We start from the raw sequence: 13,539 nt of genomic DNA, 5'->3' as shown, positions 1-13,539 counted from the left end.
GTGTCTTATGTCTGTTTGGGTAAGTTTTGCACTTAGTTTAAATCAGTTTCCTGTGTTTCAGTTTGTTTCCATTGTTGGATTATCAGTTACACCTGTCGTTTATTTTGTTGATTAGTTTGTGTATTTAAGCTCTGTGTTTCTTTCAGTTCATGGTCTGTTCTTGTCACGTTATAATCGGTTGTTCTGTTCCTTCCTTGTTTTCGAGTGTTCTGAGTTTTTTGTTAAATCTATAACTGCTGCATTTAGATCGATTACCTCAACATTTTTCATGGAAGCTGACATAAAGATGTACTTAAGTCCTACTTTTGTAAGTGGGTCAAAAAGCGCTCTTAAGTTCAACTAATTGCATTTAATATAAATTTATACTATAATACATTTTCATTTAATTGCAAACAATATTGCATATTCCACACCGAAAACACTGCATTCAGTTTGGACTTAAATTCTTTTTATAAGAGCTCTTTATAAAAGTATGCTAAATAGGACTTCTTTATCACAAGGGTATGTTCAACAAACATGCATTTATTACTGCACATGGCTGTATTCTAGCTGATATTCAATAGTGTGATGTTTTTTCATTTTAAATGCACGTAAGCAAAATCAAAGAAAATCTCAAACAGTCTCTGACCTGAACAAGTTCTGGACATTAACAATGATTTTTGCATCAGCCATATACTCTTCCTCAGCACTCATGGTGCTCTCCCTGTCAACAACCACCATATTGGCAGCAAATGAGACACCACAACGCAACAGGTCATCCAGGCTGTAAGGAGATACACAGACAGACAGACAGATCAATTTCAGTAAAACATTTGGCAATGTTTGATGCAACTTCAAATAATAATCATGCTGTCATAGACTTATTTGAGTTTTGTATTTAGCTAATAGACCTTCCGTCAACTCTTCCACTCTTTATTTAAAATCTAAGTGGGAAAGTTTGAGTTAGGATAATTTGCAAAAGTGTGAGTATTTAAACAAAACAAGGCTGTAAAAGCAGACTAGAAAGTAGACAAATATATCTGGTGGGCAAAATGACTGTGCCCAACATCCTCTGTATTTAGCCATTTGTTAACAACAAGTTAAGTAAAAGCTTTAATATATCATGTATTCTGTGTCGTAGAATCTAAAAGTAAAATCTTGAGTTTGTGTGCGCCACAGACCTTACTTCAGGCATTTAACCAAAACCCATTCAAAAAACCATTGACTTCAGTAAGATGGAATCATTAGTTCAAAAATATTCATTTGTTTCCAGATTTTTAGACAGCACTCTATTCTCAATTGTGTCTTGAGCTAATTCAATGTTTTTATGTTATCTCGAGAAGGTGACTCTCGATGTACAGCAGCGGCCTTATCTCCTTCCTGTCCTCAAAATAAATGTATCATTTGAGGGCAGGATACAAACAAACATTATAAATGTTTCATATTTCATAATAATGTCTCTTGCCTGTCGATTGACCCAAGCAAGTAATAGATCATTGGGAACCAACAGACAGTCTCAAGAAGTTCTGCATCTGGCCTAAAAGACAGACAGTCCACACAGAAACAACATAATGCAGACATCTGTAGTCATTATAACTAAAAGACATTGGCAACTAAAGAGTTAGTAAAGCTCAATAAACAAGGTAAAAGAGAGTGATGTGTAAAATAAGGATTTTTACTCTTTTTCCAGGAGCAGCACGATGGGCCACAGTTCATTCTGTGGTCTGTATGAGGCTCGTAACGGGAGGATGAAGTTGTACAGGCTATTTCCTGCTGTCTCAGCGGACACAATGATGAGCTTATTCTTCAAACCATACGCTCTGACATCATCGTCGTCTTTGTGGTGGCAGGTCTTAGACAAAAACTGACATCACAATAAGATAATTAAGCAATGTAAAATTACAATTCAACATTAAACCAGTGATATCTAGGTGCATACACTGAATACTTAAAGCATATTCATAAAACATATACTACCGATCATATTTTATTTTTATGTTGTTGAAGAAAGTCTCGTATGCCTACCAAGGATGCATTTATTTAATCAAAAATACAGTAAAAATATAACTGTTTATAATTGCTTTCTATTTGAATTATTTAATATTTTCCTGCTCAAGAAACATTTCTTATTATTATCAATGTTGAAAACAGTTTTTTTATTTAATTTTTTTTGCCGTAATGTTTTTTCTTGATTTTTTGATGAAAAGAAAGTTCAAAAGAACAGCATTTATTTGAAATAGAATTCTTTTGTAAAATTATAAAAGTATTTACTGTAACTTTTGATAAATTTAATGAATCCTTGCTGAACAAAAGTATTAAATTCTTTCAACAACAATGAATGAATGAATGAATTACATTTATTGTGCAACATAGTTATTAAAGATAGGCTAAATCCACTTCAAACTCAAATACCTGAGGGAACACATACATATGTTAATGCATATATGTAAACTGTTGTTCATATTATTGTCCACCAAAATGTAATAAAGACATTTATTACCTTTTCCAGCCGCATACAACACTTGGGCGTTTTTTTTTGCCGTAAATGGCAAAGTATCAGAGAGCTTCCCATGTAGGGTAAATTTGGGGGATATCCCTTAATGTAACTAAAAAAAATAAAATAATTAAGTTCAGGAAATCTCATTCCCATGGCAGATATCTTGACATTATTCAATGTTTCTAATGACATTTAATAAAACTAAAAACAACGGTTACGCTTTATTTTAAGGTGACGTAGTTACATTGTACTTCCTCAAAAAAAGTACTGAGTAATATTAATTGATAATATTAATATTAATTAATTGATCCACATGCACTTACTATAGGGTTATAGTAAGGGTTAAGGCTTTAGTTTAGGGTTAGTTACTTGTAAGTATGCATAACTTACTGTTATGCACTCACCTTAGAATAAAGTGTTACCAAAACAACTTTCGTAAACAGAGGATTTTCTCTCTCAGGTAAAGAACAAATTACCCATCGCTACATTTATCTCCACTGAAGTACTGATATGGACTCTTTGACTGATCGCTGAGTTGATTGCCAGTCTGAAAGGAAGATGAATCAGTCACTTCTAGAACAGGAACCATGTTTGCTCTTCTGGTCTCAGATATATTTGTTTCAGTTGAAAGAGATGGACCTAAACTGGATGGAATGCTTATTTCCTGCACATCTATGGCCATGGTACCTGTAGGAAATACAAACAAAAACCTTTAGGCAAAAATCGGAAATGACATTACATTATCTTTCATAGAAAAACTGCAATTTTATGGTGAACTTTTCTAAAACTTAACACACAGTACATACGCATCTGTTCAAAATTTATAGTAAAGTTCTGTATGCGAGTATCGTAAAATTCTGGTAACTTTACAATAAGATTCCATTGGGTTAATGCATTAACTAAGTATGAGCAAAACAATTGTTACAGTATTACTATTTATTAGTCTTTGTTAATGTTATTTAATAAAAATTCAACTGTTCATTGTTAGTTCAATTTAGCTCAGGTCTATTAAATATTAACTGATACAACTTGTTTGTAGTAATGTATTAGTAAATGTTCAAATTAACATCAACTAAGTGCATTAAAAGTATTTTTCATTGTTAATTCATATTAACTAATGTTAACATATGGAAACTTATTGTAAAGTGTTGCCAAAATTCTTTTGGTTTCAAACGCTTCTTTTATTCAGTAACAATGCATTAAAGGGTTAGTTCACCCTAATGTCGTTCCAAACCCGTAAGACTTTCATTCATCTTCGGAACACAAATGAAGATCTTTTTAATTCAATCTGAGAGCTTCCTCCATTAACAGCTATGCAACTACCATTTTCAACCCCCAGGACTGTACTAAAGACATCAAAGTAATGTGACCCAAGTGGTTTAACCTCAATTTTATGAAACGATGCGAGTGCTTTGTTTGCAGAAAAAAAAAAAAAACAACAACAACATAATTTACCACTTTACTGACAAAATATTAATCTCCAATGAGCGTTCACGCAACAACATCTGCTCTCGCGTTTACACAAAACGCATGTGTCGTGGTGCTCTCGTGACAGCGTGTTGGAGATATTTTGTCAATAAAGTGGTAAATTGTGGGTTTTTTTTGCTCAAACAAAGTACTCGCGTTGCTTCATAAAACTGAGGTTAAAGCTCTTGGGTCACATGTATTACTTTAATGATGTCTTTACCTTTCTGTGGCTTGAAAGTAGTAGTTGCATAGGCTGTCAATGGAGGGAATGAAAGCTCTCAGATTTCATTACAAATATTTTTTGTCCCGAAGATGAACAAAAGTCGTTCGGGTTTGGAACGGCATGAGGGTGAGTAATTAATGACAGAATTTTTGGGTGAACTATCACTTTTAAATTGATTAAAAGTAACAGTAAAAAAAATCTGTTTCAAATAAATGTAGTGCTTTTTAAACTTTCTATGATCAAAAAATCCTAAAAATATATTAATTAATATTCAATAAAATATTAATATTTGACAACATTACTATTTTCACTACTTTTGACCAAAGAAATGCAATCTTGATGAGCATGAGAGAATATCTTACAGACTCCAGTCTTTTAAACAGTAGTGTATGGCACTGCTGTGATATGTACAGTATCTTTGTTTGAAGTATTATCAGATGCATTTGTCTGACCCATGCTAGTAATGGCACTGTTGGTTGGGGGTTGAGTCATGGGGCTGTCTGTACACGCTGCCTGGGTCTTGAAACAGGATTCCTCCTCTTTGGTGAGACTGATATAGAAGCACACGTCCAAGGGTTTCATGGTGTGCTGAGGACCAGGGTTCAGCAGGATACTCTTAGTGTCCTCAGGGCACACTCCAATAAGACAGATGCCATACCTAGAAATGAGAGCGATATTTACACAAATATTTATTATTTATTAAAAAAGTATTTCTAAAAAAAATATGGCATGAATTGAAGGTCCAGAGGTGAGAAATTGCCATTTTTGTGGAATCAAATGTCGTTTTCTCTGTACTGACATGTATTGCATTTGTCAAATACTGTATGCTTATTCCACATACTCACTTATTATATGCATTTAAGGAGGCATAAGAGAAGCTCTTTCCCTCATACTCAGAAAAGAAGACGCTTTCTTTCAGAACAATGCTGTACACTTCATTTCCTGAGCATTTTCCATAAATTCTGTGCCAGTCCGAAGCAGAGTGTTGACCTTCTCTGTAGAGTTACATACATAACATCATATCATATATAATTATGATTTTGTGTTCCAAAACATTGGGGTGAGTAAATAACAAAATCTATTTTTGGATTAATTATCCCTTTAAAGTCACCATGAAATCAAAATCGACTATTCTTGTTATTTTTTTTAATGGAATATTGCGGTAATTACTATAAAGGATTTGATGCACCTTCTAATTTCTAAAATATTAACGGAATCTTTAATCACAATAATTTCCCCACTCTCATGCAGCTCATCTCTTCTCTGATGATGTGTTTACTGGTGCAAGGGTGGGACAACCTGTCACTCACATGACATCACAGTACATAGCAAACCACAACCATCCAACAATCTAAACAATTCTGTTTAACTCAGATATACTTCACAATGTGGAAGGAAAGAACATTGCAACTTCTGTTTCATGCTGACTTTAAGGGTTTTTGATGTGTCATCAGGCTGGTGTACCCACAGGCCTTGTGAGGTGTGCACCAGCAGGGTGATGAAGGAGGACGTGGCAGGACAGATGCAGTTCAGGGCCAGCATGGCATATTTAAACTCCTCCTCACAAACAATATGATCTGAAAGGGAACATCACAGCACAATTGTGTTGGAAAGTTATGCATTAAAGTCTCCTGTCTATTTCTCTACATTTAGTCTCTTTGAATTGAAATGTTCTGGAATAAATTAATTGAGACAGACTTAACAATACCTGCAAATTTCACATGAAATTTGTTTTCTGGCTTGAGAATCTGAACAAAGAGAGGACAGCTTGGAGCAAAGTCCTTTACTGCCCAAGCCCTCAGGATGGTCTGGTAATCCTGAAAAAAAAAAAATTATTAAAGGTGGAATATTCATAGTAATTACATAAATAAAACTCTGCAAAATATATTCTATTATGTCCCATCTCTTCACAGATTAAGACAAAGCCTTCACTTTTTGAACCTCAAGAATACATACTGCTGCATTGCGATCAGCCTCACAGCGACAGGTCAGAATGAAACAAGCCTCAGCATTATCCAGCCTGTATAGAAAGAGAATGCATCTTGAATTCTTGTTTTTTTTTCTTTTCTTACACCAGTTTTTATTTTATTTAATTGTTTTAAGTGTAAACCTCTCTAAATGTAGTTATATATAAGCTTTATTTTAAGTGTTTTGTTTAATTACTGTCACGTTCAGGCTTAGGAAGATGAAGGAGAGAGCGGTGGATCCAATTGCAGCACTTTTAAATTTCTATTCCACAAACTAAACAAAACAAACACGGTATTCCAAATGTAACAGCTAAGCAAGCAACACAGACAATACAGGACAAAGAACTGAAATTGAGGACTTAACTGGGTTAAATACACAGGCTAAAGGAGGAACCAAACAAGACAAAGGTGAATATAATCAATTAACCAATGAGTAACCATAGTAACAAAGGTGATAATCAGAAACCAAGGAACTAAAAACAGGAAGAAAACACAGGAATCAAAGGAAACACAACATAATATTCCACAAGCAGAACATAACTGTTACAGTACTCTGCCCTCCGTGCCAGAACTAGTCTAACTGTGGAGGGAGGGTGAGACCAAGGTGGAGCCGATAGAAGGAGGAGACGAAGGAGCCAGGGAGCGACCCTGAGCAGAGCCATTTGGACAAAGATCCATGCCAGAACCGATGGAGGGTGGAGCCAGGAGCCTGACTAACTGAGGTAGAGCCGGGAGATGTGGAGACCCAGGTGAAGCCAAGGAGATGAAGATCCAGGGAGACACCGCTGATCTGGATTGCCAAGGTGGAGCCGCAGCATTGCAGGACCAAGGTGGAGCTTGGGGCTCAGCAGACCCTGGTGGAGCCGGAGGGAGTGAGGACAAAGGAAGAACTGGAGGGAAGGAGGAACACGGTGGATCCAAAGGGGTGGGGGGCTGAGGCGCAGCCAGAGGCCCGGAAGGCGGAGGCAGAGCTGGTGAGTCAGGTCAGGTGAAGCCAGAGATAGAGGGCTGGATGGGACCAGCAGAGACAAGGGCTGCTGGGCAGAACGAAGGAGACAGAGGGCTGGGCAGCTGGGATGAACCAGCGGTGACGAAGGAGACAGGGGGCTGGACGGGACCAGCAGAGACTAGACACAGCAACCACTCCTCAGGGGTGGGCATATGGGCGGGGCTCCACTCCAACTTCAACTTCTACAGCAGTGATTTCAAACTCAATTCCTGGAGGGCCACAGCTCTGCACAGTTTTGCTCCAACCCTAATCAAACACACCTGATCCAGCTAATCAAGGTCTTCAAGATTACAAGAAACTTCCTTGCAGGTGTGAGTTGGAGCTGGTTGGAGCTAAACTGTGCAGAGCTGTGGCCCTCCAGGAATTGAGTTTGAGATCACTGTTCTACAGGGATAGATGTTGGGTGCCGACTCTCGCACCTGTTCAGACTCTGTGACTGGCTCGTTTCGGCCAAGCAATCTTACGCTCAACTCCGTTACAACTACTATGTACTTAGATTTAAAAAAATGTTAGGTACAAAGTACTTATTGTGTTCATGTTGTACTGCCAAATACTTTTGCTGGTACTGAAGTGGGATTCGGGTAAGGTTAGGGACAGGTTTGGTAGTAAGGTTTAAGGGTGGGTTAAGGGGTAAGGGGTTCAATTTAAATGTTAAATTAATAAATTGGGACAATATAACAAATGTTAGTTTACAGCACATTAAGTAATGTTGACATTAACAGAGATTATTACATGCTTTAGAAGTATTGCTCATTGTTAGTTCGTTAACAAATGAAATCTTATTGTAAAATGTTACCGATTTATGTCTTAATATCTTACACAAATTTGCTTCTCAAGCAAATTTATCTAAAAAAATAAGCACTTTATAGCAAAACTGTGGCATATGGATTCTGTTCCATATGTGATTCACAGTAAAAAATTGATTTCACAACAATCAGGTTTGAAAAAGCTTGCAGTTTGCTAACTCAACAAAATCTTTCAAGATATAATTTATGGCCCTTTTTAATAGAAATACTCAGTGTGATAAGCCAGAAATCATGATGTTTTTTCTATAAATGATGGCAGCAGTTTTACAGCTTTTTTGTAGATGTGGGATGTGTGAAACAGGCCCAAGATATTGCAACAGATAAATATAAATATATCTCTTTGAACTCACTTTGCTCTGACCAAATCTTGGTCTTTGAGAGCAGAGCCCTGCAGATATATGACTCTATGTGACCACATTGGGATCCGCAGTACCCGCCTCACTGACGCATCCAGCTCTGTTGGACAAAGGATGATGACATAGTACTCCTGGAAGACATCAAATTATTATTTATTATTATAGCTCTCTATACAAAGCATAGGCTACGACTTTATTATAGTCCCTGAACGACAAAGGTATGTATGTTAAATATGTAGTTCAATTCATGCAGTGATATTTGTGTATATTTTATATGACAGACCTAAGTTTGGATGTTTTGTTAATGGCATTTATTCCTGCAAAATAAGAGACTGACAGATCGTGTTTCAAAATCGATAGATTTTGATGGTGCCCGGGGGGGGGGGGGGGGGGGTGCTCAATGTTTACACTTTTTGGGGAGATAAACCCATTAATGGCATACAAATAGTAGTCAATGAACAATAAACTGGGTTAAGAGAATGTATTTCAACATAATAACATACACATGCTTTAATTTATAAAGTGAACGACCAGATTTCAGAGCTAAAGTAAGTCTCTAAATTGAATAATTTTTTTATTATTTAAACTTAAATGTAAGCTGTCCAATTACTACAATACCTGCAAAATCATAGTTATAATGTAAGTGATAAAATGACCCTTTGAACTGTTGCTGAATTTAATAAATGAAGCAAACTGACACTATATACGCATATAAATCTTACTGTATGTCATGTCCATAATATTAGTAAGAACAGTGACAAATGACAATAACAATTAAAGGCTCACTGAAGTGCCTTGGAACGCGAAGCTTTGTATGATGCTTTGATGTAATTTCCACTGAAACAGGAAGCTAAGGTGAATGGCTCCTCCCCCTTTTCAAATAGCCAATAGCGTTTAGTTTACCTCACAGACTGCAAGTCGTACTTGACAGCACCATGGAAGCGAATCCGAGCGCTGATGATACGTTGGATTCAATAGTAGAGGTGTGATTAAATTCTAACCATTTCATTCTTAACCAACGAACAGTTGGAAAACGGAATAAACGGAATAAAACTCGAGCGTTTGAGCAAACTAACACACATCTCCAACTCATATTGTTCTGTGACGTGTCAACGGTCGCTTTGGCCAGCAAAGCTTTAAATTAATTCATAGCATAGGGGGTGGGACACTTTAGATTCTAGAGAGCATTTGATTGGACAGAAGAAGTGATGAGAAGTGCAGAGCGTTGCAATAAAAATCCATGATCCATTTTAGCAGAAATGAGAGACTAAGTTTTGAATGCTTATACCTCCTAAATGCAAATTTTGTCATTGTTTTGGAACACACCAGCTTATTCATAACCTTAAGGCTAACATATTCATACTAAAAGCTAAAAAACTTACATTTTGATTTCAGGGGGCCTTTAAGTATTTGAATAGCTGCCAAAAAGACCATCCATTGGAACTGAGTGTTACCTTTGAACTGTAATGATAATTCTGTTTAATCATTTGTTTTTGTTGTACCTGAAGTCCGGGGTGGGCATAAAATTCATTTAGGAAATCCATCAGCAGGTCGATTTTGATCGAACTGACGCACAGCACCACGTGTCTCTCGGTTTCTGCTCTCTGCCTGCTGTAATCTCCTCCTGATTTCTGCCGCTCCATCCACAAGTAGGCCAGATCCTCAATCTATTGTCATCACACCAGAAAGAAAACACCATAACGCATAGCATTATCTCTAATTTATCTCTAATTGCCTGTAGATTATTGCTCTGATATGTCCCTCTTGGGATCTGTGAATTGTTAAGTGCATTAATATTGTGAAGCCTTTTGTGAGGACTGCCCTATTTCATCCCAATTTTTGAGATTCATTGTGATTATTTTATAATATTAGGAGCACTAGATTTTAACAGTAAGAAAACAGTTTTTTAAAATTTGTTATATTTAATTACATTTTGATTAAAAATGTACATTTTTTTTAAGTTTTATAATATTTTAACAACTTGCTTTAGTACAATGAGAAGATAAATGGCAATTATTAAAGTATGGAAATAGTAACTTTTTAAATAATTGTCTAGTTTTTATAATATCACACTTTTATATACAGTGCTATGCATAAGTTTAGACACCCATGCTAAAGTTGACTAAAAAGAGGAATAAAAAATCATCTTTTGGAAATTGAACTTAATGCCTTAATTAAAAAAATTAGGAAAAATCCAACCTTTAAGGACACCAATTTTCTTTGTGAATGAATAATGTATCGTAAATAAATAAATGTTCTTCCTTAAAATACAGGGTGCATAAGTTTGGACACTCCTATGTTAAATTCCCATAGAGGCAGGCAGATTTTTATTTTTAAAGGCCAGTTACTTCATGGATCCAGGATACTATGCATCCTGATAAAGTTCCCTTGGCCTTCGGAATTAAAATAGCCCCACATCATCACACACCCTTCACCATACCTAGAGATTGGCATGGAGTACTTTCCATAAGATCATCTCTCAATGCAAATCAAACCAGCTATTAGGCTAACTGAAATAAAACCATGCCAATCTCTAGGTATATGATAATATACCTATAACCTCTAGGTCTATAAAATATGCTGTTTTTGTACAAATAAAATAACTTTTATAAATGGATGCACCAGCTTTTATATTCAAAATAATATCCAAAATGTTTTTATCCAGTAAAAGTATATACAGTTTATATTTTTTATATTTTATAGTAATATTTGATTACCATGCAAAGCAAGGGGATCATCATGCTGGCATCAAATATTTGTTTACACTTACAAAATTTATCAGATAGAGTAAAAGAGTATGCGTATTTGGCGTGCTGTCCGAGGGGAGGGCTACGTTTGAAAACGTTCCTCCCGAACTTTGTTAATAAAGCATCATCTTAAAGTATAGTATCAAAGGCAAGCTTACCTGTATAGGCAGGACCATTAAAGCGACAATTATCATAATAACCACCAGCAACTTGGAGGGCCAGATATCAGGAACAACATCTCCAAACCCCACTGTAGAGAAGGTCACGATGCAGAAGTAGAATGAGTCGAAAACCGTGAGTTTGCCTCCAGCACGCTGCAAATGCTCAACTCCGCAAATGCTAGAGAGGTGGACAAGTTTTGAAACAAATCCAACAAAAGTAAACGAAACAAAGGAGTCCATGTTAAGTTTGCAGGAAATGGGGGACTGTATACTACAGTAATATATGTATTAATATATTAATTATTGTCAAACTATGAATATATACTCACTAGCCACATTTTTAGGTACACCTGTTCAACTGCTCGTTAACATAAATATCTAATCAACCAATCACATAGCAGAAAATCAATGCATTTAGGCATGTAGACATGTGTTAGCTGTGTTCGAAATCGCCCCTCATACCCTCATTCACTATTCCATACCTTTCTCCACTTATATAATCCACTTGAAGGAGTAAATGAAAACGAGTGAGTGAATTCGGACACTGAGTGCGCCGGAAGGGCTGTCGCTTTTGCATTGTTTGTGCTTGCCGTTTAATAATCAGTTCCAGTAGTAATAAAAAAAAAGATTTATCTTGAACCCTGTCATGGAAACTAGCATGTATAAACCTTAATTAAACTATTTAATAATCATTTAAAAAGAAATTTAAGCATGTATGATTTTACGCTGTACCCACGGTTTGGAAAATGGATGTATGGATAATTCACCTGTGTGCGTCATTTTCTGGCGAGACATGGGAATTTAGTTGGCAGTGCATTATAGGTATTCTCTAGCCATTGATATCAGTTGTACACACATTGTTGAGGTGCATTGTGAGATTGAATCAATGCACTCGATAATGTCCACTATGGTTTCAGACACCACTACAAATGACTGCTCCCTCAAATAGTGCCCTATTTAAGGGTATAGTGGGCGATTGCGGACACAGCCATGGTCAGGACGATCTGCTGAAGTTCAAACTGAGCATCAGAATGGGGAAGGAAGGTGATTTAAGTGACTTTGAGCATGGCATGGTTGTTGGTGCCAGACAAGCTGCTGATCTACTGGGATTTTCACACACAACCATCTCTAGAGTTTACAGAGAACGGTCAGAAAAAGATAAAATAACCAGTGAGCAGCAGTTCTGTGGGTAAAAATGCCTTGTTGATACCAGAGGTCAGAGGAGAATGGCCAGACTGGTTTAAGCTGATCGAAAGGCAACAATATCTCAAATATCTCGTAACAACCGAGGTTTGCAGAAGAGCATCTCTGAATGCACAACACGACAAACCTTGAAGCAGACGAGCTACAATAGCAGAAGACACACCAGTGCCACTCCTGTCAGATAAGAACAGGAAACTGAGACTATGATTTGAACAGGCTAACCAAATTGAGCCAATAGAAGATTGGAAAAACGCCGCCTGGGCTGATGAGTCTCGATTTCTACTGCGACATTCAGATGGTAGGGTCAGAACTTGGTGTACACAACATGAAAGCATGAATCAATCCTGCCTTGTATCACTAGTTCAGGCTGGTGGTGGTGCAATGGTGTGGGAGATATTTTCTTGGCACACTTTGGGCTCCTTAGTACCAATTGAGCATCGTTTAAATGCCACAGCCTATAGAGTATTGTTGATGATCACGTTCATCTCTTTGGGGCTGTTTACACCTGGCCACTGCGTTTTCTCATATCGGATAGTTATCTGATTTATCAAAACGATTCCATTTACACCTGGTCACATAAATGTATTTTAGCAAAACGGATTTAAATCCGATCTTCAATTCCCGCTCTATATGCAGATTTAATGGAGTGCACGTCACCGAAAGCAACAGATATGAACTGCATTTTATTGATCATCAGCTAAAATTTCAAAATCAAAGACCGTGATAGGAGAGAGCGGCAACAGCACTGGTAAGATCATTTCGTTTCTTTACTTTTAATGAAGCTGATTGTGTGTTAAGCGTCTGCGACTTACTTTCACTTAGATTTGCGATAGTTTGCAATTGGATTAATGAATAGATGCTCAGCTCCTCATCTGCAGTGATGCGTGCTGCAGTAGTGCCGTCATATCTGGCTATAACATAACATATAACACGCTCTCACACGTTTATTTTTTAGCATTGTTGGGAGGAGTACAATTGACATATTTGGTTTCAAAAACCAGATGCATTTACACCTGTCCAATTTCGTCTGGAATGCGGCCCAGACCACCTCCTGATGTGGTTTGAGCGATCGGATTTAAATCCGTCTCAAATACGTTTCGGAGGGGATTTACACCGGGTCTTTT

At 36.9% G+C, this 13,539-nt stretch overlaps 1 protein-coding gene across 1 annotated transcript in view; it reads right to left on the bottom strand.

The window, feature by feature from the left end:
- The window catches only part of kcnt2a (potassium channel, subfamily T, member 2a), a gene marked incomplete at its 5' end in the record, with an annotated part of 38,909 nt that overhangs the window by 16,913 nt on the left and 8,457 nt on the right, over window positions 1-13,539 (bottom strand). The window contains 13 exons of the mRNA XM_079876750.1: window positions 629-763; window positions 1,445-1,516; window positions 1,659-1,843; window positions 2,480-2,585; window positions 2,953-3,163; window positions 4,619-4,824; window positions 5,012-5,161; window positions 5,635-5,743; window positions 5,875-5,983; window positions 6,123-6,186; window positions 8,299-8,435; window positions 9,807-9,971; window positions 11,210-11,390. Coding sequence (XP_079732876.1) covers window positions 629-763; window positions 1,445-1,516; window positions 1,659-1,843; window positions 2,480-2,585; window positions 2,953-3,163; window positions 4,619-4,824; window positions 5,012-5,161; window positions 5,635-5,743; window positions 5,875-5,983; window positions 6,123-6,186; window positions 8,299-8,435; window positions 9,807-9,971; window positions 11,210-11,390 — 1,830 coding nt within the window. The remainder of the gene's footprint in view (window positions 1-628; window positions 764-1,444; window positions 1,517-1,658; window positions 1,844-2,479; window positions 2,586-2,952; window positions 3,164-4,618; window positions 4,825-5,011; window positions 5,162-5,634; window positions 5,744-5,874; window positions 5,984-6,122; window positions 6,187-8,298; window positions 8,436-9,806; window positions 9,972-11,209; window positions 11,391-13,539) is intronic.

This window comes from Squalius cephalus (assembly GCF_949319135.1).
Source record: "Squalius cephalus genome assembly, chromosome: 7".
In the NCBI taxonomy this organism is placed as follows: Eukaryota; Metazoa; Chordata; class Actinopteri; order Cypriniformes; family Leuciscidae; genus Squalius; species Squalius cephalus.
The sequence above is the reverse complement of the archived record's forward strand: the minus strand, read 5'-3'. Positions and strand labels throughout refer to the sequence as shown.